Raw genomic sequence first — 27,133 nt, 5'->3', positions numbered from 1 at the left:
CTTTCTGAGATTTATCTCACAAAAAAAGGTGTCCGAGGATCACAGATATACATGCAGATAATTATGAGGGTTAGCTTATTTTATTTGATATCACATAAGAAGCACTGTAGAAAAAAAACTCTAAAAAAAACAAATTAATGTTGGCCACAAAAAGAGATGCAGAAACTTCCCTGTGCACCTCTAAAAGTACATAAAACAGGCAAGTAGGATTCTGTCTGAACCAGAGAGCAAATGAATCACATTTTAGATCCTGTGGATAGTGGAGTACATGTGCGTCTTTTACCCGCTGAAGAGATAGCAGCAGTGTGCACTTTATAAAGAAGACAGGTTGGCAGAGGCAGTCTGTTGTAATTGTCTTTTTGTCAAAATACCACAGGACATAGGTCATGTAAAGCACCTGCCTTAATGGGTCAGAGCTGTTTTGGTGCCATAGGTTTGACCTACACAATATTAGACAGTTGGCCTAAATGTTTTGGCTGATAAGTGTACACACAAAAACACAACACTATGCTTAGAGTTAGAGGTGTTTTTTTGCCCTCTGTACAAATGTAGGCTGCAATAGAACTGAGCAATCATACTGCTGAAATGGGAAAGGCAGCCCCTCAAGTTGTTGAAACCAAGTAACAGCCTGGGATGTGCCTTTAAGGCAATGTATTGCAGAATTCCTTAGGGAAAAGTTTTGAATTTATATTTCTAAATTTGTTTATATAGTGGGCACTCAGCTCACTAAGAATGACAGAACACAGATATTGAGCAAATAAATGGAAACCGAAATGTTATACAATAACTTAAATTCACAAGAGAGGAAAACAAAAGAGAAAGTGAATGCTTAACAGCACAGAAACAGCTGCTATGTTTAAGAAAATAAAACACCCTGGGGATATCTCAGACAAAAAAAACACACTGCACAGTCTCATGCAATGGCAACAGAACTAGAGATGCATTGCTCCAGTTGACATGTTTCATTTAAAATAGTGTCAATCCCTGCAGAGATATGGCCTAGTAAACATACTGTAAAATACAAGAAAATTCAGAAAACTTGTCAGAAAATGTGTCAGATATATATAAGAGGAGGATGGAGGACAGAAAAAAAATCAACATAAATTTCTATTAAGCAGTTATCATATGTAGCTTATCACGATTCAGGCCCACACATGCATTTTAATTCTGTACAGATGAAGCAAGGAGAAAAATTTACTGGGAATCAGGCATTAGGTTTTAGGAACTTGCTTACCTGAGTTTTATAACATGAGTGAACATCCAGGACTTGTCAGGACTATGAGGTATTATCACCATACTGCTTATACAATTGTTAACTTTGAGAATGTTTTCCCTGGGTAGTTAAGGCAAAATGGAGCCCTAGGCAAGGCCGCAGCTTTGGCTCTCCATAATTTCATTGATGAGGATTGCAATGAATCCTCCCCATCAGACACTGACTGCTTTACAAATGGATTCACCTTTGTAAAGTGACAGACAAGTTCACAGTTCTAGCAGACTGTGTTTTTTTCCCTGGGTTACTTCAAGATCCTGAAGGTTTTAGCTGTGCCCATAAACAACCACCAGGATCTGGGCCCCTGGCTGGAAAATGACTTGAAACATTAGGAGTGAAACTCAAGCCACACAGCTATAATAATATAATACCTAATATAATAACTAATATTCAAGACTACAGCTTTGCAGCTGACTGTGTTACCCTATGCCTCGGGTATGCTTGCTGGACTGTCCATTATAACAATATTCTGCCAGGTAGCTGTATCACAAAAAGCAAACAGCACAGAAGGTTGCTGGGGGAGTGTCTTAATGTTAGTATGCCATAGTTAAAGAAAACTGTCGTAATTTATACACAGCATTTCTATTCATAATATATAAATGAATATTTAGACTTTTAGACAGTATCTCTATTATATAGAAAAATGCAAACTGAGATTTCTCAAACTTATATAGGATGTTAACGTGGAACATCTAACATAAGTAAGCTTTTGCTTTGTCAGTACATGCCTGTTTATGCATTTTATGCTTGGAGTTATGATTTGTACCTACAAGTAGAAAGGTGCTAACTTTCCTAAAATCTCCCCATATATGCAGTTTTATGTTTGTTGTTAACAAAAGTCCTTAAACAGAATGTTAAATCAAAAATAAAAAAAATGATACACAGTTTTCTGGGTCATTAAATAATGGCGACAAACTAGCATTGCTAAAAGACATATATACAATTGAAAAGTGAGCCTAGTCAAAAGGCCATGTGCAAGTACAGGCTTGCATTACATGTTTTTTAAATCATTCATCAAATATTATTAAACAAACTTTCATACAAAATCATCTAAAAATATGTCAAGTTTCCTGTGTAAACCTGCAGAAATATAACCATCTTAATTAAAAAGACGTAAAATAAATAAATAATAATAAGTCACCTGTCGTCAATATTCCTATTCAGGCACAGATTAAGTGACGTGAGATTTTGGCATTTTTTTACAATCTCCACCACAGTCTGATTGTCTAGTTCAGTGATGTTTCGTAAGTCAAGGCTGGAGAGGCTTTTCAGCTTAAAGAAAAAAAGACGAAAAAATGTTAGTTTTGGGAAAATTTGTATTAGCGTATTACTTATTAGGGCTGATAAAAACACAACAGAACACAATTGTATGATAAACTGGATTACTTACATTGGTAAGGTGGATAACTCCATCTGACGTGACAGAGCAGCCCATAAAGCCAACATACTGCAACTCACGGCAGTATTCTGCAAAGGCTTCCACAGACCTATTTGTCACCTGAAACATAGAGAACAAAAGAAGTGCTTAATAGGTTATACAAGACAAATTCAGATATCTGCCACAAATTATATTGCAAAAGCACTTTGCCTTTTGTTGTAGTAGTTGACTGACAAAGTAGGACCAAAGCAGAGGAGAAAAGATACAGTAATCCCTTTAATATTCAGGTAATTGTTGGTGTCAGTTCCTGCATTACCAATGTGTTGCCTGTATGATGGAAATCTGTTATGTCATCCTATGCTTTTTCATAAGTAAGTTATTGTAGACAGTTTGTTAAATAAATCATGGGAGAATGATGAAGCATGCAACAAGCTAAAATTGTCCAATCGAAGAAAAAAAAAAGACAAATTAAAAAAAAATATATATATATTTTTTTTTTTATTATTACTTGCTTTAAACATATTAGAAAATGACATTTTTACTTTGAAAGACAACTAGAAATACTGTGATACAACATTTATTTGTCTCTGTTCTGCGTTAACCACAGTGATAACCCCATTTGATCTACTGTTAAATGGTCTCCATGGTGTCTATATCTGCATCACTTAGATTTGTTTGCTTTTTTGGTTTCTAAATATAGTGTATGAATACCAACTTGCATGGATGATGGCACACACTGTGCGTGAACTTTGTGCATTAACAAAATCCATAAGAGAAAATTACAGACTGTCAGGCTGGAAAAGCTGGCTTGTAATCACCGCACAATGGTTTAATCAATATATCAGAAGAGCTGCAAAGTGTCCCCATATCCAGCATACAGCCTAAGTTCACATAAAAAAAAAAAAAAAAAAAAAAAAGGTTTGTGTCTGCAATGAATATGAGAGACATTGTTAAATAGAGGGCAGACACAGAAAAACATAATCATGGAAAAAGAGGTTATGTCCTCTTTCAATTCTACCTTTTTATTTCACGATGAAATGTCATCATGTTCTTATTTAAAAAGAATCCCTAGGTGTAAACCAATATACAACAAAGTCCACCATGTTTTTTTGCCTGGTAAAAGTCATGTTTAAAAAACCAAGTGCATCCCATTCAATAGCTCTAAGAACATCCTTTAATAGCAAAAAATCATTGTTTTCCAATAAAGTTTCTTTATTTTGGACATTGACTGGGCCATTGCAACACATTGATTCTTTTTTGTTTCAGCCATTATGTTGTAGATTTTCTGGTGTGCTTTGGATCATTGTCCTGTTGAGCCAATTTTGGCCAAGCTTTAGTAGTGGCACGGATGACAACACATTCGACTAAGTTACTTTGGTATGCCACTAGATGCCTCAGTCTTGCGGATACAAAACAAATCCAAATCACCAAACATCTGTGCTTTGATCTTGTGAATCCAAAGGCAAGTTTTACAGATGTCTTTTAGTTTGTTCAGATGCAACTTTACAAACCTAAGCTGTACTGCCACGCTCCTTTTAGAGACAAGGGTCTTTCTCCTGGTAATGCTTCCATTATATGTTGAGTCTTTTTGTAATTATCCTGTCAAGAATACTTACCAAAAAAAGCCTGTAGATTCTGAGATTTAACTTGTTGGTTTGCAATGAGACATGCACTGTTTGTCCATGAGGTGAATTAGCTAGGACATCCTTTTCTGGGATTGACAACTGTCCTGAATGTTGACTATTCCCAGATAGATGGGTAGCAACAATGCTTCTCCAAGATCATTTTTATATATTTCCTTCTTGGCATAATGTTAATACACACCTAAATATTTTAGACCAGCAAACCGCCCAAATTTCCGATTTTTTTAGAGTTGGTCACTGATGATTAGCAGAACCTGTCATCATAGGACACAAAGGGGTTTATTTAGAAAGCAGACTCTCACTGAAACATTCCCCGGTAAAAAATTAATTACTTTCATACACCTGGAAGAATCTCCATCAAAAAATAATTCAGTGAATGTCAGATTCACTGCTCCAAGATGTTTTAGGATTACAGCAAACCTTCTCTTTTGCCTAAAATAGTAGAGAGGCATTGTGTAGTTTACAGACCAAACTCAAAAGAAATTTTAATGATGATAGCCAGCACATGCATTACATGCACTTAAAAATATGCAGATTAAATGCACCATATAGGGGAAATTGATGAATAAACGCATTCATAACATTTTATGCTTTTAAGGTTATGAAGTAAGTAACTCTTATTTTGTCATATAATACTGAATAGAGCCAGAAGTAAAGGAGTAATTTAAAATCAGAGCCATAGGAGAAGCTGTGATTGCCAAAAATCTGAGGAGAGTTTTACTTTGATCTAGTCTATCTAATATTGATGTTTCCATTTCAGGCAGAGTTATCCTTAAATGCAGTACTCAATTCAGCATAATAAATGCCTGAAATACTTTGGCAATTTAGAACTTACTGCTGAAAAGCACCTGACAATAGGATGTAAACATCAAGCTGGTTGTCTAGTCTTTGACAGATATGTGGTACCCATTAAAAAGCATATAAACCATTTGTTTCGCCAGTAATAGAGACAAACTGGAGAAAATGTTATAAAAACAAAAGCATCATTAACATGCCAAATGACAGTGAGTAGAATTTATGATTATGAATCTAAAGAGCAATAACGAGCAAAACCATATTACAACTGCCTTTTTTAGTCCAGTAGAAAATGGTCATACATTTTGCCAATTACACCACAGATGTATTAAACACTTGACGCAGGAATATTTGAACATGCATAGATTTTTGTTGCTTTACCCATAAGTGGTCCAACTGTAGAAATAGACCTCCCTAATTAGGATTTTACTTTAAAACATCACTAATGAGGTAAAGCTGTTTAGGCACTTGTGAACACTGTGCTGCTTCAAGAGGCCTTTATTACAGCCTCGTCTCTTTCATTCTGTTTCCTTGTGTGAATGTTCTGCTCCGTTTTTTTGTTTTACAAGGCTTGAATATTTCTGTAGTAATGCACAAAACAACATGTGCCATTCACTACATGGAAACAATGTAATGCTACATCTGTGCATGTTCAAATAACCCAAAAAACTAAAAAAAGTTTTGTTTTTTTCTATATTAGTGTCGTTATTAAAATTATACATTTATTAATACCAAATTATTGTATTAAAATACATAAATGGTGCAACCATGATTTCTAATTGCTCGGTTACAAGCCAACAGTACATGTAAACTATTGCAGCTCAGTATGAGTCTGGACCAGGATACATGATGGGCCACAATTATGATGGGATTTAACCACAATTATGTTCATGGAGATATACATATTTTATTAACTGCTGTAATCAAAGGAAATTGCCATTTATGTCAAATCTGCAGGATTGAATTTATTACACAGCAAAAATCACTATATGCATTCAGCCCCTAGTAAAAGAACTGTAGGCTTCCCACTTCCCTCTTTACATCATCACACTTCAGTTTTTGAAATACAACATGATTCTACATAGATCCTAAAGCCTATATGAAGCAAACAAATTCAAACATGAAATGTGCCAGTGTGACTCCTTTCCCTCTCATGGTTAGCACTGCAGGCAGCTCACATACATGCTCAGAAATGTAAATCTTCAATTTAGCCACTAAATATAGCAGGTTTAGGATTGGCAGAATCAATAGGAGAAAGACAATATAGGTAGGCATTTGAAATTTAACTTTCTTCATCTCTTTCACTATTGTATGGCATTAAGCCAATCTACTTAGAGGAGACAACATCAATAGTAGTGATTCATTTATATGTCAACCTCCCCAGATATACAAAAGTAAATGAGGTATGGCAGAAATTGCTCAAACTGCCATAGTCCACAAATAACCCCCAACCACCCAAGAAATACCGAGGATGAACTTAATAAAGTTTATTTTACAACTGTAAGTATCATCACCTAAATGGAAAGGACATTGATTTGGTTCCTTTGAAATGACATCTTTCAATTGCATTTCTAGGCAGTCTTATATATACGTTCACATTTTAATTTTAAGCTTTATATGCTCTGTATTATTTTTTACTTGTGTTTTGCCTAAATGACCTGCCACTCACTGACATAAATGGTAACTTACTACCCTTAAAGTGAAAATGAAATTAAGTAGTGACTACTTGGCACATTCCTCCAAACCACTCTCAGAAAAAACTGCTCTTAGGCAAATACAGTAAACCTAATGGTAAAGTCATCATTAAACAGGCAACCCTTATGATTCCGAAAAGATCAGCATAATGCCAAGGACTAGAAAGTGTTTTTACTAAATATATGTATATATCTTTTAGTGAATATAGTAAAACAAAATCTTGTCCACTTTATAGAAATTTTGAAGGAAGAGGGAAAGGAAAATTAACATACCAAATATGACCCCTTGTCAACAAGGGTATAGACGTTTTCAACTAATCATATTATAACAAGTCCATTAGCGTTCATTGTGAAATCTATTATAATTTCATTGCCTGCTCGACCTTCACTGAGTTCCAGCCACTGCAGCTTGCTTGCTGTTGGTTTTGCTTAACAAGGGTAATACAGGCAGATAAGAAAAGATTTATAAGCCATGGCTTAAACTATTGTGAATAGGAAATATGTTGGCATGAAACTAGTGGTTAGGAAATTGGGCATCTCTTATAAAGCTCCACAGTTATTTATGGCAAAACTGTTTTCCATTCATTTATTTCACTATCTTCTACAAGAAGTTGTAGTGTTTAACATGTTTAACACTGTATAGGTAAAAAGCAAAGTTTATTATAAAAGTATTAACATTTCTAGAGTAGGTCATAAAAAGTACAAAAACCTGTAGTGTGTGTTAAAGAAAGTTATTTACAGTATGTGTCTGCATGACCTGTATCCATTTACAGGCCCATGTATTACCGTATTTTTCGGCGTATAAGACGCTCCGGCCTATAAGACGCACCCAATTTTAAACAAGAAAAACCTAGAAAAAAAAGATTCTGAACAAAATACTTAAAAATCACTCTGTGTCAATGTATCGCCTTCTAATCACTCTGTGTCAATGTATCCCCTTCTAATCACTCTGACACAGAGTGATCAGAAGGGGATACATTGACACAGAGTGATTAGAAGGGGATACATTGACACAATGTATCCCCTTCTGATCACCCTGTGCCAAAAAATCATACTCACCCGATACCGCGATCCCGCGATGCTGTGGGCTTCTTCTTCTCCTGGCTCTCCTCCCGGCTGCAGCGCGTGTCTCCTCCTCCTCTGAGCGAGGAGAAGCCGACACGCATACCCCCGCGATCCCATAAGCAGGCTGGATCAGCCTGCTTACCGGATCGCGAGGGCACGTGTGCCGGCTTCTCCTCGCTCAGAGGAGGAGGAGGAGACACGCGCTGCAGCCGGGAGGAGAGCCAGGAGAAGCCGGCACCCGTGCCCTCGCGATCCCGTAAGCAGGCTGATCCAGCCTGCTTATGGGATCGCGGGGGTATGCGTGTCGGCTTCTCCTGGCTCTCCTCCTGGCTGCAGCGCGTGTCTCCTCCTCTGAGAGAGGAGAAGCCGACACGCATACCCCCGCGATCCCATAAGCAGGCTGGATCAGCCTGCTTATGGGATCGCGGGGGTATGCGTGTCGGCTTCTCCTCGCTCAGAGGAGGAGGAGACACGCGCTGCAGCCGGCAGGAGAGCGAGGAGAAGAAGCACGCAGCATCGCGGGATCGCGGTATCGGGTGAGTATGATTTTTTTTTTTTTACCATGTATTCGGTGTATAAGACGCACCCACTTTTCCCCCCCAGTTTTGGGGAAGAAAAAGTGCGTCTTATACGCCGAAAAATACGGTAAGTACATCTTGCTAGTACCCTTTTGCTTTCAGAATTGAAGTCATTTTTCATAACATAGATTCAACAAAATGCTGGAAAGGTTTCTCAAGGACTTTGATCCATGTTGATATTCCATTTTGCAATTCCACAGGCAGGCAATTTTTCAGCAGCATGACTGACAGCAGGCAAAGAACAGGGAAGCAATGCAGTATGCATCACATGCTGCTGCTTGACACGGTCTGCAAATTGAACCTTGAAGAATACATAAATGTGAATAATCACATGACCTAAGTCACTTAGCATAAAAAATAGGTATTTACATTTACGTAAATGTTGTGATATATGGACTGTTGTTTGAGATTTATTCACTCAACACTTAGCTAAATGGTGCAATTGGGTTTAAACACATTTTCACTTCTCCCAGTGTTCATCAGCGAAAGCAGATGTACCCACAAATAGGAAAAAAAGACACAGATTTTTTTTTTCTGTCATCAAAGGTTACCTTTAATGTAGGCTAAACACAAATTGTCAAAATTGCTATGTAAATACTTAGTGTCCTGTATGTATTCCAGATCTGTAGCAACCCAGCATAAACAGGTCCTGCACTATTCCTATCTGCCGGATGCCTGATGATTTGTCTGGTATTAAACCAATATGGGTGTCCAGAGGTGGACTCAGTAAGAGGATCTGCTGTGACCCATTCAAAGTGCTGCAGAGACTACGAGTAGCACAAATATTAGATAAAGACTACTTTTATAAAGTTTTATCTGGCTTTCCAAAGGTATTCGGTACACACAAAGTGGATACTAAGGATCAACTTGTGTGTCTAGAATTCTGCTTAAAAATAAAACACCAAGAATAAAAGGTGAAAGGTAAACACATTCAAGTTTATGGTTTTACCTGGCAAGAATGTGTAATCTTGGCTAGCATTTCTTGTGATGGTTTAAAGAAAATGAGGTAAGTTATATACAGGAAAACTTTTCAACAAAAAAAGAGAGAAACTTTTACTGCAAATGTTCAAATGATTCTTGGTTACAAGACAGAGTGGGGGTCACTAAATTTGCAAGCAAGCTCTGCAACTTCTTGATCAGCTTAAAATTTACTTCCACCTATAAAAACCTTTTGCTAATAGTACAATATATACAGAGACATAGTGTTGTCATTTTGTGTCTTTCTATTACAGATCGCAGAACAGTATTGGGCAAACATATCCTTTGATCTATGATAAGACACCTATAAGGTCAACTGTTTGATATTAGCAGATCATGATGCACAGTACATGGTAGAAAGCCTGGATTAACCAGCATTTATAAAATCATTATAATTCAAAAAGGTGGGCTGACAATTATTTTAAAGGTTAACCTCACTGCTTTATGAGCTTTACGAGAGCAGTCTATTAGATAAAGAATGAAATGATTAGAACATTTATCACTGAGAACATATCATTTTCAGTTGGACTATTTGGAAGAGTAGAGCAAAATTCAGAATGTTTAAATGTAAATATAAAGAAAATGCACTAAACAAAAAACAGAAAAACTATAACATACTACACAAATGATGTCACATACAATTAAGGTCTTATTTACAAAATGGCTGAAAAAGAGAACTGTATGTGAGGTCCAGGGCATCAATGTCTAATGTCTACCATATATGTTACTTATTCCTAATTTTTCTTAACACTTCTCTAAAATAATCTGTATTCTACAACAGTGGTCGCCAACCTTTTCAGTCCCGCGGACCACTAAAATTTCCATCTCATGACCTTGAATTCAATCAAAGGGGGAGAAACCTCCCCTGTAGTGCCATCATCATGACATAACCCTGCCCAGGGACACAGCCCGACCACTTCCCTAAACCTGGGATATGTAAGAGGGACATGGTCCGCGGCCACCTATTGGCGACCGCTGATCTACAAAAAGGTAGCCAGGTCAAGGATATTAACTGTAATACCAAGAAATAAAAACTACCTTAAATATAAGGATATATACATACTTATAGCTAATAAACATGCTTTTAGCATATCTCCACAAACATATATTTATGAGGGGCTAAGGGCCAAGAGGGGCAGAGGAGAGCCATATATATATATATATAAATATATATATACATATACATACATACATACACCACCTGGCAATATTCAATTACCACTCGGCTGCTTTTGGGTGGTTATTTAGGATCTAAGTCACAATACAGGGGATGCCACCCACCTACAGTTTCTTTCCACCCAGCATAAAAAAAATCTGGGTTGTACACAGATATAAAGAATAATATAAATAATAATAAATAAAAAAAAAAGAAATAAAAAAATGCTCCCCTACTGATTGCCTTCTGTGCGGGTAGACACAGTAAATTATGTGAAGCATGGGCTTTTATTAATAGGTTTATTTTCTAGATGTCAGAGTGGTTGCACATTATGTATAAACAATGCAATATGTGCATATAATATAAAACAGTAAGTATAACAGAATCAATATTCATATGCAACCATTTCAAGTTTAATAGGTAATTGTTGTCAACAATTGAGCAGTGAATGACCAATGTTAATATGTGGGAGAAAACGAGAAAACTAATCCCCTTAAGTCATAAAGCAATACTCTGGTTTCCAGTGTCAGTCATAAATATTGTAAATAAAAAAAAAAAAGAACCATCAAAAATGACAGTGTAACCTTCAAGACGTTCCTATATAAACTCACAGAAGAAAAAGAAATAACACAAGACTAAGCTGGCAACTTGCCAACTACCTACCTTTGGTAAATATATCAAACATCAGAAGCTCATTCTATATCTTAGAACAAAAGAAAATGAAACACTGCATACTACTAAAAAGAAAGCTATGGAGTGTGTTAAAAGGCCCCTTAATGATAGATTGAAGTTAACAAGGTCACCAGATTCATTTGGTTAGGTTTAGTGACATCTGTTGACTTGCAGTCTTACTGTGGCCCGCCATTCATTTCATTTCATGCCGGGTAGCAAGTAGTTTTTTAGCTTGTAATGATATTTCTCTCAGTGACACGTGGTATATAAAGGTTGATAGATATTCTGGCATTTCTCTGGTTATATATCAATGCTATGTAAGAATAGGTCTGCAAAAAAACTGGATACTATATGAATATCTAGTTAAATCTTGAAAGTCAGACAGTTTGTAAGTAGATAGTAGAAGAAAGTCAACTGTAAATCTAGTAAATCTGGTCACACAAGTGAAAACTCTGCTTTATATTTACCAAAAACTATATAATGGAAATCACTAACTGAATATAAACAGAATGAACTATTGTAATGCTTTGTGTGTATGCATACCCTTGCCAAACATGGTTCTCTGTAAATATTGCAATATGGCCAGCTTAACAGACTCCTAAACTTACCATTATTTTAATTCAGTAATATTGAAATAAAATCTGATTGGATATTAAGGTAAGACAAATGCAGGCATGCAAGAAGTTTACAGTTGCAACAAATACTCGTGGTTTCATCATGATGCAAATGTCCTCCTAGCATGGCAGTAAAGGACAGCAGAAGTGGGACATTTGTTACTTTAATGGGTTACCCAGGGGCAGATTTTCTTGCTTTCATGTACACACCAAGGTGTTACTTATTTCACCATTTCAGAGCTATCAAATATGCTGTCTGGATGCTCTAAAGTTGTTTTATCTTTTACTACCACTGATTTGGACTGGAGCCTCAGGAGAACAAAAAAAAAATAAAAAGCCAAAAATAGTTTTTCCAGTATTAGAATTAATTTTGTGAGGGAATATATATTTTTTCTGACATACACACACACACATATATTATATATATATATATATATATATATTATATATATATATATATATATATATATATATATATATATATATATATATATATATATATTCAATCATTGTCAAGATATATGACAATTTTTTATGCCTAATTTATTTTTAAAGGTACAAATCAGATCCAGACCCCAAGCTATGCACTATTTTCAAACATCACTTGGTTATATTAGACCTTAAAGATCTTATAAGCCGAATATACTAATTTTACATTACACTTTTATCTCAGTTTACTGTTTGTGCTAAAGTACAATCAGCTATAGATATTGTAACGTCTACCATGTTCCTCTATGTAAAAAGTTTTAAATAAGCTGCTGTAGTGGATGACCTCCCTCATATCCAATAAAGTTGGACTTACAAATGGTTTCCAAAATGTCTCCCATCTTAACCTCAATCAGTTTTCATTACAGGGGCTGTTACGTGTATATATGATTATGTCTCAAAATATATTTCAAATAAAACATAATTTAAACTTTGTGAATTTAATTGTGCAGGTAAAAATGCTACCTGTCACCTGTGATATTGCCACTCATCTTTAGCATATCATTATTATTACTTCAGATACTGCAGCATAGTCAGAATAAATCAGCTCTGTTCCTAAAGTGTAAAAAAAACCAGCACAGGCATGCACGCACAATAATAAAATATAATAAAAATACATTTTACACATACATTGATGAGAATATTTTGCAGTTAATTTAAATGAAAATGATACCTCATATTATTTACAAGACTTCACATCTGCTTAGCATATTTGGCACTGCCTTCCTATAGATTCATTTTCCTTCAGTCTTCATGTGCTAAATTCTCATTTGCCCTTGTCGATTTATAAATTCAAAATTAAATCTAGTAAATTTTCTACTTTGGAATTATGGTTATTACTGTTTGCACGTCGTATGAAAAAATTAAAATGCCTAAAGTAAGGATGAGTAATACATTTCAGGAATCAATGTAGAGAGGGTAACAGACTGATTGTAATATAAAGGCTCCATTATAACATATTTCACATCACATGTGTTACCCCCAGAGAAGACACGAAGAGCAAATAATACTGATCTGCTTCATTTTAATATCTTTGATTGTATGCCAAGCACATACATATTAAAAGTTTTCATCTTGTATAAACCATACGCTCAACCAATCGTCAAACTCATTAGGTGATTTGCATTCCTTATGTCCTTGAAAATATCAGAGCACACTAAGATTTCATGTTCTTTCTATATAAATCACGGAACGCAACAAAAAAGATTTTTCAATGTAGACTCTGCTGCAGACTGTTTATGATTCTGTATTTGTCCTCCATATAATGTGAACTGTGCTAAAAATGTACATTCAGCATCAACTCCTATTTTGTCCCTAATCATCTATACTTCATTTCGCTCAGAGCTGAGAACAGTTTATCCAAGTAATTTGTTTTGCATTCAAAAGCAAGTACTTAAAGGACTAGCTCACTCATATATACTATCTGCACTCTTGGCCCACCTAAGAAACCTGGCTGTTCCTGTACACCTATGGCCCAGCACTTCTACAATATTTAAAATAATCACAAAATCAGTAGGACAAGCAACATGCATGGGATCGACTTTTTTTTCATCTCTTTTGACGAAAGGGCTCCTTTCTGCACATTCCTGAGGTGCCCGCTTTAAAGTCAATTTGCTGGCTATCCTGGCCAACAAGCATATTAGGACAATAATGTTTCTTTATATACAATTATTAAAGTACACTATTTTCTGTGATACTTTAAGCTTATCTACAGTGTTCCAGATTTTTCTATATGGTAAATGCTGATGTTTAGAATGCTTTGAACAACAGATGTTAACATGGGCGGCATCAGAAATAAAAAACAAGAAGTTATAGCTGTACTTCAGACAGGTAAACATAACATATAAATACACAGACGTTTTCCCCAGCGTTTAACCTGAGGCTTTTAAAGCCCTTGTTTGCAATCCCAATGCATTCCAATGGGCTAAACTACACCATAACGTTTCCTTGAGGCACATTTATGAGCTTTATCAATGATGACAACATCAATCTACTGCTGCTCAACATCAAAGATTGGACCAGGCTTTGGAAGGGAGTCTAAAGCTGCGTACACACTTCCAATTTTTATCGTTGGAAATGAACGACGAACGAAGGATTGGCCAAAAATCGTTCGTAAAAAAAGTAACCAACGACGCCGACGAACGAGGATAGTCGTTGGAAATAAACGTCCGGACCGGCGATTCGGATTGGACGACGATCGTTGACCATCTATCGTGTGTACGGTCGTTCAGTGATCGTCCATGGTCTGAGCATGCCCGTCGTTCGTTTACCAACGATATTAATTGAAAGTGTGTACGTAGCTTAAGACTTTGCTGAAAAGAACTACAAACCACTGGCAAACACAACTAAAGAATAGTAGAAAAAAAATGAAAATGTTATCAAACTGCATCAAATACTTGAAATAAATAAAAAAAAACATGTGTGCAAACCTTTTTTAATAATGCCCCATTGAGGAATTCATATTAATTTTTTGTTAGCAAGATCCTTTCCGGATGACTGTTACCAATGTCAATGCTATTTATATCTTGCATCAAGTAAACATTTTTATTAAGCTAAAGTTAAACAATTTTAATGATTCTACACAGCATTTTTGCTGTTCCACTAACTTTGTTTTGCTTGCTAAAAGCAGTGACTATGAGGACTTCTAGAAGCATCAAAGTTGAGCACAAGATGCAAACAGAAAACATTTGTGTGCTTTTAGCTCTGAAGATCTCCACAGCCTTTGCTATGCATTAGCGATATAGACATAGCTGCTTTGTCTGTGCACAAAGGCTGCCATTTTTATAGCATGCAAGCGACCTTTGTGAAAATATACGGTCCTTATTTCATAGTAATTCAGATAAAACACAAGAACATGCTGCCTAACTTATTAGCTAGCATGAAAGAAGGAGGAACAAGCATCTAAGCCAGTTTGAATGGATGTGACTAAAAAAATGTCAAATTACAGAGATTTTTCAAAAATGACATATACAATAGGCAAAGTTTCTATGTATAATTTTTATAGGACGATGTACATATACAATGAGAAGACCTTATTATCAGTAAAGTTTTTAAAAGCAACATTATGTAACATATAAATGTGTTTTTAGGACAGGTGTTTGTCTCAACATATTTTTAGGCAGCGTGTTGTCAGTTATTGTATAACTTCCTCACTGTGAGTTAATCGCAAAGTAAAATAAAACCTAATAGAGCCCAGACATTCAATAACTTCTGGATCAAGCTGTGCTTTGATATGCAAAAATGAAACAACTGCAGAGATTGTCTTGGTCATTAAAGAATTACAAGAGGCTGCAGAAGAGCTCACCTACAACCTCAGCTGTGTTTAGCAAAAGATTTCTTCTGCAAGTCATGTAAATCGGCCCCCCCCCATCAAGTCTCTGTCCTGCACACAAGCGAGCAAGGAAGCCCTGCTAGTATCTAGGAGTCGCTCATACATCGGATGTCCTTAACTCGGGGACTACCTGTATATGTGTATCTCCAACACAGTTCTTCAATATGTGCAAATTTGCCCTCGTTTATGTCCGTTTAAATATGTGGAGAGTATGAAAAAAAATTAACGGATGATCTATTAATGCATTCAGTGCCAAATATTTAATAATGTTAAAAATGTAAATGAGGGGGAGTTATGGAGATAGAGAGAAGAGAAGGTAAAAATGGTCCAGCAGAAGAAAGTTCAGGCAAACATTACACATTTTGTACAAAGCCTGTTGGTGGCTGCACCCTCATCAGGTTTCTATTGCTGTGTTCTCATTAGGGAGATTTCCCTTCCATTTGTACTGTAACAGTTTAGCCAAGTTTCTGGAAGTCTGGGAGATTTACAAATTCCTGCTGCATTTCTGTGACAGGAAGTAAAATAAAAAAATTACCGCTTTACCACTGTAGTCCAAAACTGGTTTTCATGTCTTTTTTTAAACAAAATAATATTACTGTATATATATAATGCAGACATATTACACAGCGCTTTACAAAGTCCATGGTCAAGTCACTAACTCTCCCTCGAAGAGGCTCACAATGTAAAGTCTCTACCATAGTCATTTGTCATTATAATAGTCTAAGGTTAATTGCCCTCAAAAAATTGCCCTAACTGCATGTTTTTTTTTTTTTTTTGGATGTGGGAGGAAACCAGGTTACCCAGTTTCAGGAAGACAGGTCACCTGATCTTGCGTCTGCCCAATAGTGAGAAGGAAGAAGATGGGCACACCCAGTGTCCAGTTTGCGTCAGAAAAAAAAAGCAAGACGGGACAGAATAGGACCTACTGGGACTTGGTTTGCAGAGGGATCATCGTCTTTAGACCTGTAAAGGTACAGGTAATTTATATGAAAATGCTTTAAATTTTGGTGCTTTACTCTCTGCCTTTTAGAAGTCATTGTGGTCATTTGCATTTCTAAAAACATAATTACAAATTCATTTAATTAGAATTCTAGGAAATAAAGGTAGATTGTGATATACAAGTAAACATGTTTGAAAATATATATATAATTGCTGAATGCACCTACAGTAAACTACATTTTTTTGGTGGGCTTTTTCTATTTTAAGGACACAAGTTGGTATATGTTCTGTTGGATGTATATGTTAAACGATATGAATATTAGTTACCTAAGTAACTTTATCTCCCTTCCCACCAATGAACTAACCTAATCCCCCATTCTCCATCACAGTTCAGTACTTGACAAAATCAATGCAATAGGTGCAGTGCTTGTTTAAAATCTACAATATACTGCACTCTCCCTGTGTCTCAACTGTACAGCCCCATTAATTCCTTTGGGTTGTTTTTGGATAGATGCAAAAAGATGGATTCCAAAAAAAGCAATAGTGCTGTACAGCTCAGGCAGCAGATAGCACAGGGAATATAAACAAACCAGAAATAGTGTTTTGGATCCTGGTTATATTCTGTACTTACATCTGTAGTCTGCTTTTTTTTTTAATTAGATAGATACTAATATACTGTTACTCAATTTCTTCAAAAAAACATTTTTTTAGAAAAATAAATATATGCTAAGTAAGCTAAATAGAGTAGTAAAACTAGTTGCAAAGTAAGAAAATCAGCTGTTCTGAGGTACTGATGCCACCTCCGGAGGCAGCTCATTAAACATTACAGATATAAACATGTGAATGCCTGTAATTGTGACAGCTTTGTATTCTACTAATGCAAGTTGAGAGGCCCTCAGCTTCAGGTCTTTTATATTGGCTGAGCTGTCTTCAGGGCACGCGCTGCTAACTCTGATCTTCTAGTTAAATTTCTCTGTAGAATATTCAGCATTGGCTGACCTTTACTGAGCTTCTTGTGATTGTACTGCAAACACATGCTATATGTGAGGGGACTCATACACGTCTTATCATTTTGACAAAGGCAGCAATGGTACAAGTCACTGCAAGCAATGGTTGCCAAGATGCCATGTTGAGCTGTTGCATACAATAAAAGAACTGTCATTTGCTGGAGGTAAACATTAGGGCATGAACAGCACGATGTTGAAAAGTATTACCTAATAATATGGAGTATTAAAAAAAAATGTTTGCAGAAATAAAGAATTTATACATATCATATCATTGCTCTTTTTAAATTGATGTTAAAATGTATCTAACAAATCCTCAATTTAACAAAACTAAATAAATAATTTTCTTGCTGTGCAATTTTGAAATGTTTTGCTATCCTATCCTAAACTTGTGATTAGGATCCCTCTCCTGCTGTATGAGGAAATGAGCACCAACACACAAATGACCAGAGCACATAGTAGGAAGTATCAAAACAGAATGTTACCCTTTCTGGGTCAATTTTCTTTGTATTTTATGTAAACCCGCCACCTTTGCCGAAGCAGCCCCATACCATTAACTTTTACCATCACACTTGACAGAAAGCATCAGTTACTTGTTGGCACCCTTTCATTTTATCAATACCATACACAAGTGATCCTCCTTTACTGAAACGCCTCAAATTTGGACTCATCTCTTTAGGAAGAGTAAAATATTTTCTAGTCATTGTTTGTTCAATGTCTAGCAATGGGGAGAGCTTACAATGACATTATCAGAAATGGTACCAGCAGTGCTTTCTAAGGAACATTGGCGATATCAGCACTCTACCAGCTAGTCTGAGTTTAAAAACTGTTGAAATAGGTACAACATTTTCATTCTACCTAATCTAGTTTGTATTCCTAAAATGTGATCATGTTTCTGAATAATAGTGTTGAGTGATATAACCTTACCACCTTGGCAACATGTTTCCCATAAGAACATTCTCCTTACTCATTAGTAATTATTAATGAAAAGTACCATTTGATAACAATTGTTAGTCTGCCGCAGCAAAGCTTTCACAACACTCACTTTTACAAATACATAGACATTTTTTTGTGAAATCCCATTTTAATTTGTGAGCAGGCTGCCCTTTATAACCTTCAATTACTAATTATGATTGTGTTCTGGCTCAGCAAAGAACTTTGCGCAGGATACTTTGGCAGCAATTAACAGTTACATTATTTAATACATGAAAGCAATGCGTATTTACACTCTTGGGGCGTATACTCTGTGTTGAAAAAATCCTGCAAAAATGATCAATTCATACTTATTTGAGCTTTGTTACTGCTGGCCTCGTGACACTGCTCTTTCATACTGTTGAAGACTTTTAGGCCAGCACAATGACATTTACTTTTTAATTAATAAACCCTGTTCAGACTCACTATAGCAAAAGAATGCTATATATTTTATGCTTCATTTAAATCTATTTAATAGTGCAGCAGTCCAAACACAGTTAAAGATTGTGCAACAGAATGAGAAAACAGGCACATATTTATTTTCAATTTTTTTATGCAAACAAAAAACAATACTTAATTATAATGTGTACTGTGACAGCTGGCCAAATAAAACACAGGTTTTCGTCCAGGATGACAGGTACATTTGCCCCAGATACAGGTTATACGCAGAGTATTTTTCTGTTTAGTCAGGTTTCCTTCTAACCTGAAGGTGGGGTTTGAAGTACCAGGCTTCTTGGCCAGGTGAGGGAGTTAAAGAGACCTAGGTATGATCAGATGTAACTGTCTCACCTGAAATGCATCCTGGATATAAATTCCCAGCCTGACTAATCCTCCGGCTCTGTCTTGGCTGATGAGCTGGGAGGAGGTCCAAGGTGAACTGGGAACTGTGAGTAAAGACACAGACCATTGCAAAAGATATATGATTAGGGCCTTAGAGTTCTGAACAACACTAGGTTGGGCTGGACTGCTAGTTAAGGGAACTAACAGTGAGTTATTGGCCAGGCTTTCATTCTTGCAGTTTGTTTTAATTTGCCTGTTTTGTGTGTAAATAGTGAAGTGAAATAAACCCTTGATGCGCTCAAAACCAGCTGGCCCTGTTTCCTGCTTTGAAACACCCAGACACCAAGCCCACTGTGAAGATCTCACAGTACCTATCAGAACAAAAATAAAGACGCTGCCACTGATAGACTTCTTAAAAAAGTTTGTTGCTTGGCTTATCTTGCCCTTTATTTCATTCATCTCAAACTTTAATTAGATACCCTGAGAAACAAGTAGGGGTATCTACCTTGAGACATACACTACAGCTATACCAGAGGAATGAGAGTTGCATGGGTTAGAGTTTTACTTCCCTGTTTTTAGCTTAAGTAAAGAAGAAAATAAACAACATTTCAATGTTGCTGTTAGTTTTGAAAACATTTGCACAGCTCAGAATTGGTTGCCAGGATACCTGACACATGGCGGCTTTCCCTGCGTTTGCCAGCACTGAATGAACTCATCCTGGTTATGTCATCCTGGCCTGGAAAATCAAGATGGCCGGAGATGACAAGAAGGAAGAGTAGGAGGAAGAGATGTTGGTGTCCTCTTAACGAATAGGAAAAGGTGAGTATAACAGGGCTTATTTCCGATTTCATCTTTAAGATACCACTCTCGTTTTGTACTACAAAGGATTTTATTTACCATTTAGCATCCTGTGACATTATAGAGACAAACTAATTCTACATAATTTTAGGTTTCATCCTACAGCTTTAAGGGATGACAAGCATATTGTTTCAGTAGGTGTAAACCTAATCAGGAATATCTCATGTAAACCAAGCAGGGTATGTGACCAACATGGGGGAATTTGGAAAAGTATAAAATGAAAAGAAGCATAATGCTGAGCTAAGACTTGAATGGTCTTCAAGTCACAGTTACCTCCAGCATTCATTAGACATGCTGCTGCAAAATCCTTTGGCTTTATCCATTGATCAATGGCCCTAGCATGACATACTAGTAGACTTCGATGTGGCAAACAAACAAAATTGGAAACATGCAGAAAGCAGGTTACCAGCGAAGAATGTCAAGATATTGCTGAAAATCTAGAGAAGAAAATGCCAAGAAATTTAATATTATATTACATTAATCACCCTTACATTGACAGAACAATTTAAAAGTAGAATGGAACAGTCATGATCCCCATTGTGTTTGCTGCCAACCCTCAAAAGGTTCAGGCACAGACAGCATGTTTACTGGAACATATTCCATGCTAGTACGAACATTTCTGTTCTCTTTACTTGGCAACTATACATCTTCATTTATTTTACGTAAATTTTTTTGAAAATTTTTATTTGTATACATAACTGTTTTGCATTACAGAACGGATTCATGAGAACAAATGTATATATTAAATCCACAGGGCCAATAAATGAATTATGCAGGATTACATGCTACAAAATGTTAGCACCCTGTGTGGTTCATGTGGATATATATATATATATATATATATATATATATATATATATTGTTCTATATTAGTGAGACTGAAGTCACTTTTTGTTTTTTTTTAACTAACTTCTCAAACAGAACTGGCTTTTCAATTGTTAACAATGAAAAAAGCATCAAATAATGTTGGCATCCAATGACTCAAACGTTCACAATAAAATGCAGATTCTCTCCTGAAATCTACTCCTTTCTTTTGCAAGTTAGGTAACAAAGAAATGTGTTCTCTTTGCTTTCTGCCTGGCACAGCTGTAGCCCCCGAACTGCTCTAGTTCGTTCATCCTTTAATTAAAATCAGGATTACATTAATAAGAGACTTTTGCATTGATGGCCAGAGTTTGGGTCATATACTCCTTTAGGCAATTTATTTCAGGTTGGAAGATCTCTCTCATTTTGGTAGTAATGCTTTCTTTCGACCTGTGTTACTCTTGGGACTGTCTGCCTTCTATGAAAATAAGATGCATATTACTGGATTTTTTTTTGTTTAGTTTAACGTGTTAGCTGAGGCTTGCCCAAAAATGTAAATTTACACAGATAATCAGTTTTAAAATGAAGCTTTCATGCAAGTGTAAATGAAGGTTACATTTATTTCATAAGGGTGATGTGTTTTATTGCTATTCTCTAATTACTGCCTTATAGGACAGTCTGAAATCATGTTAATAAACAGTCTGTGCCAAATTTACCACAAAAAAAAAAGATGAAGAAACAAATAAAAAAAAATAATTACTGCAGTGTTTTTCCGTATTGGTATTTTCATTTTACTGAACGTGTGCACTGATCGGACAATTACACCGGATCATGGAACAATTATTCCCCACTGAGTTACATTTGTTATTTTAGCAAAATGCATAACATCTTCTACTTTATTCTCCCTCTTCTAAATTGTCACTGCTTAAGGGGCTGTTAATCATATCAAATTTATGTCTGCTGTATAAAAAAAAAAAAAGTTATTCAGACTAATGGTGTATTGGTGAAAATGATTACTGCTTCTAAACTATTAAACAGGTGTATGTATATAAAAACAATACAAATAAGACTAGATACTGCAGCTGCATGACTCTATAGGTTTTTGGGTCTTATGACTTTCTCTGTACTTGGCACTTCGCTATGAGTATTATATTATAATTAACTAGATTGACTGCTTCTTAATGTACACTGGCAACCATTTTATGTCGACAATGTGTATAGATACAAGATAAGATTAATGCTTAGTGATTTAATAAAATTCTTTGCTGTTCTAGCTTGGACTTGTTTTTAGCAATTTTCCAATCTGTTGGTGTAGCAAAATTATACAAGGTGTGGCTTTGCAGACATTTCTTAACTTACTCACCTTTCTAATACAGCTCTAATGAGATTTTGTTAATGATACAGTAAAATGACTCCAGTTTGATTTGTGCTAAACAATTTTGTATTTTTGACACAAAATTGCTTCATATAATAAGGTAAATGATCATGATTTGGATATTTCAGAAAGCCATTATTGTTGGAATGGTGACAACTCAACGGCATTGTTGTTTCTTTGTTATCTATTGTTTGATGTAGATAATACAAAGATGTAAAATGTGTGTATTTATTTTTTAGGGAGTCAAGGAGTTGCTTTCTCAACTCTAGCACAGAGAGGCATCCACCTTTCTATATAGAGCCAACAGCTAGATGTGGAGACTGGAGGTCATAAGGAGTTATGATTATGGTGGATATGTGGGAAGATGGAGGTTTTGGGGTGCAGACTGGATGCACAAGTCAACAGCCCTCTGACATGCTTCTTGATCATTGTTGTAGGAAATTTTTTGTGTGTAATTATTAGATAGTACCCTCATTATTTTGTAACTTGTGGACAGATCATTCACACTGGCTAACTATTAAGGCACAGCAAATTCTCCAAACATAGATCTAAAAGTATGCGCTGTCAGATATTTTTATAATTGCATTAAATGATAGATAAAACTTCAGAAACAGAGATCTCTGGGACCCACAATAATTCTAAAAAGGTTTCTGTGTGTTTCTACCCTATTTCGATCATAAAACTAGTAATGAAGTTAACTATTTGTTATATATTTTTTTTTTTTTTAGGTATTTAGGTTTATCTACTTGAAATGCTAACGGTAAAATGATGCTGCAATCTCTATCTGATTGAATGAAGGGCATGGACATTAATAGGGGTCCTGCCACCTTAGAACATATTCAATTAAATCCTTGACATCATCTATTTTTCTGCATGATAGAAGAGCTTCCTCCAAGCCTTGGGCGTCACTTTTCACATCTATGAAACAAATGAACGCAATCTTGTGCATAATAACACTAAAACAAAACATTTGTAATTCACATTACCTTGATGAAACTGTGATTAAGCATACCTGATTATCATCTTAATTAATTAAACTTCACACAGCCAACCTGTGATCAGAATAAAACTGCAGCCAATCATTCACAGATGGAAAAGTTTTTTTTTTTTAGTGGGCTTTAATTAAACAGTGTTTAACAGCTTGACCTTTTTTGTCCATATAAATATTGCTACGTAGAGTACCCATATTGCCCATTGACTTTTGTCACTGATGCCACCGATTAGAGAATCACCTTCTTGTGACCTCTGGCTTATTTCCTTTTGTTGTAAATATAAAAAATAACTGCAAAACACACAATATTACTGTGGTATATGTATATATATGGTATATATATAAAAAATAGTTACTGATTTCTGGTGGCAGGGCTGACCAAAGGTAACCATGTTTGCATTTGACTCCCTATAAACCTGCTCTCCCTGCTAACATAAAACTGCTGTCCCACCCACCTGAGCACCGGGTGAGTCTTCAGGGACTTTAGGGATCACCATGCTGTACCAGCAGTTCTATTGAGGAGGCACTCCACAGGCAGAGCACAGATCACCCATAAGCCATCTTGCAGAAATGCCAAAGCTCTGCCTGCACAACGGACAGCAGGCACTCTCCAATCTAGCAGCACATCACAGCAAATACACTGCAGACTCAATCCTGTCAACTCTTGTCCTGGAGCTCAGTGCACAGCCTGGAGAGCCTTTTTTTGCCACACATCTGCATCCACATTAAGACTCTTTAGTGTAGGACTGGGATCATGGCTACAGTGGACCCCTTTTGGATATGAAGACTAAATATCTGGCCTTTCTTCTCTTCTCCATAACTTGACTTAAAATTCAGAGTTTGGTCCACTTTCCTTGTCTTGATCTCTACCTTCCACACTGAAAACACACTCAAAGATTATTTTGTGCTAATCTTGACGTTCTGTATACAAGTAGTTAGTGATCATTTACGCAATTAATAAATTCAAGGATAAGTTCACTCCATTCCAATAGCTGTAAACAGAACACTAAATAGAAAGCAAACAGTCAGAAAAATTGGGCTCCACCCCTAGAGATGCTTCCACTGCTGACCCCCCACCCCATAACCTATCTACAGGCATTCAGCTGTCACAACCGTCTTTTGCAAAAGGATCCACTGCAGTGGAGGTATCCAATGTCTCATTACCCTACTTCAACAAACCGTTGACGCCCTAATTCCTTCCAAAACAAATGTATAACAGAGCTGGAACAACAGGTGAGAGATCTGGAAGACCAAGCTTTGGGGATACTATCGAAATTGCATCCTGGCAGAAGACCGTAATGCCACACTTATCCCAGCACAGCTATGAGACAGTCAGGAACATCCATGTCAGATTTAAAATATTTACTAAATGAGACGTCCTTAATGGATGTCTGGCAACTACTTAATCACACTGAATGCAAGTAAAGGAAAGGAGCAGACAGGATTGAGTGGTTGTTTTTAGAAAAGTAAGTATTCATCCAATAATTAATACATAATTAAAACACAATCAATATATATCATTCATCCAATAATATATATATATATATATATATATATATATATACCGTATTTTTCGGACCATAAGACGCACTTTTTTTCCCCCAGAAGTGGGGGAAAAACGTCCCTGCATCTTATGGTCCAAATATAGCCTACACATATGCTGTTAAAAAAAAAAGTTTCTTACCGTGTTTCTCTCCTGTGTGTGTCTCCTTGATGCTGGCTGCAGCACATGTCTGCTCCTGGCTGCAGTGCAGAGTGAAACTGAAAGTAACAAGCCGGCATTCTGCACCAGGAAGCAAGCTGCTGATCCCTGCTCTAATGGAGATCCTTACACTTAATTACCGGTAAGTGAACAGAAGGGGACAATCAATGGCATAGAGTGATCAGAAGGGGACATAGAGTGATCAGAAGGGGACAATCATTGCATAGAGTGATCAGAAGGGGACAGTCAATGGCATAGAGTGATCAGAAGGGGACAATCAATGGTACAGAGTGAATTAGGGTAGTTAGAATTAACCATTATAGTCTTTTATTTTACCCAACGGTTTTCGCCTAGTTAGGCTTTCTCAAACACAGACAAAACAAAAAAAGGCCTCTAAAACCCGTCTGTTCCTTTCCTTTACTTCCTTTCATTTGAGGCTACCACTCAAACTATTCTACAATACTGTGAGAGACAAAGAGGAACCTATTTTCTTTCCACACTGAATGCATCTATACATGCTATTCTGAAGCCCATATTTCCTTTTCCAGAATAGACTATATTTTAGTAGATAAACCACCGAGTTTCCAACAGTTCGTTTAACAACTTTACCTTATCAGATCATGCTCCAGTACTAGTAATCTTTCCACAGCTGTTGCCTAGAACATTCATATAGAGATTCCCGACAGGTCTGCCCAAATCTTTCAATTTTTGTAATTTCATAAAGTGTCAATAGCCTGGATGCCAATCTAAAGCACTGACATACCCCTATATTACTCTGTCAAATGCTGAAAGCCGTAATAACGGGAAACCTAATAGAACACACTCGCCAAAAGAAACACACAGACAAACACACTGAATTACAGGAGAAAACTACACAGGCACATAGTTCTCCCCAGAAGGTTTTAGCCAGTTGCCCCGCCTGGCTGCAGTGCCTCCTCCGCCAACCTCCCATCCGCAGCTCTAATCCTCTGCACAGATCTCAGTGAGGCTGCTCTGTGCTAAGCTGTCATCCAGAGGATTGCTGCTGCCGGTGGGAAGTGGGCGGTGGAGCTCAGCACACAGCTCAGCCTTGATGGGAGTGGCCCCACCCCCATATCTGATAGTATGAGCTGGGATTTCTATAAAAAAAATGCTTCTAAAATGTATCCGTAAAATGTATACCTACGTAACAACTTGACAGCCAAAGAAAAGCATGGTTGAAAATAAGAATATCTGTGTGTGTCAAACTCAAACATGATTTCACTATATCACCCACAATGTGCAGCCACGCATGGAAATGACAGGGCAACAGCCCACTCATCACTGCCCCTCCAAGTGGAACCATATCAGTTACAATGTATTTATTCATATATACAGTTAGGTCCATAAATATTTGGATAGACAACTTTTTTCTAATTTTGGTTCTGATTCAGATGCTTCAGATGCAGTTGAACTGCAGACTTTGAGCTTTAATTTAGTGGGTTGAACAAAAAGATTGCATACAAATTTGAGGAACTAAAGCCTTTTTTTTAACACAATCACTTCATTTCAGGCGCTCAAAAGTAATTGGACAATGTTCATTTCTAATACTTGGTTGAAAACCCTTTGCTGGGTTTGTTTTTTATCTGAATCCTAATGTCTTTCATCTCACCCTCCTGATGAAGATGAAATGAAACACACTGAGGAGTCAGAAATAAGGAATTTATGTTCATGGTGGGGATATGTAGATAAATATGAGTGATTTCTATGGAATTGTTTATATATATAACTTTTATTGTATTTGTTAATACCATTTATGGGTTTTATGAATGGTTTTAGGTTTAATAACTTAAAAATCCTTTTTTGTTGGTACTACTACTAAAAAAGGTATTCAACACAAGGATAGGCACCCTTACCGTATTCTTGCTCAGTTTTTTAACACTCAACTAAATGATGACCGGTTTCAGGTAACTCTTATAAGCCCTCAATACTATTGGCTGAATTGACAAAGCAAACAAATTTACACATGAAGGTAAGGATGGTTAGTTAAAAAAAATATAGGTGCAAGTTATTTTTAAGGAGCCCAATTG

General features: G+C 36.4%; 1 protein-coding gene across 2 annotated transcripts in view; it reads right to left on the bottom strand.

Annotated features, from left to right (window-relative positions):
* FBXL17 (F-box and leucine rich repeat protein 17) overlaps positions 1-27,133 on the bottom strand; it is a 387,353-nt gene that overhangs the window by 265,359 nt on the left and 94,861 nt on the right. For both annotated transcript variants that reach the window (XM_072416108.1, XM_072416107.1), the window contains 2 exons: positions 2,661-2,768; positions 2,412-2,542 (listed from right to left, as the gene is read on the bottom strand). In XM_072416108.1, coding sequence (XP_072272209.1) covers positions 2,412-2,542; positions 2,661-2,768 — 239 coding nt within the window. The remainder of the gene's footprint in view (positions 1-2,411; positions 2,543-2,660; positions 2,769-27,133) is intronic.

The sequence above is a fragment of the Pyxicephalus adspersus genome, chromosome 6, assembly GCF_032062135.1.
Source record: "Pyxicephalus adspersus chromosome 6, UCB_Pads_2.0, whole genome shotgun sequence".
Taxonomy (NCBI): Eukaryota; Metazoa; Chordata; class Amphibia; order Anura; family Pyxicephalidae; genus Pyxicephalus; species Pyxicephalus adspersus.
Note: the sequence above shows the minus strand (reverse complement) of the source record. Positions and strands in the feature narration are given on the sequence as shown.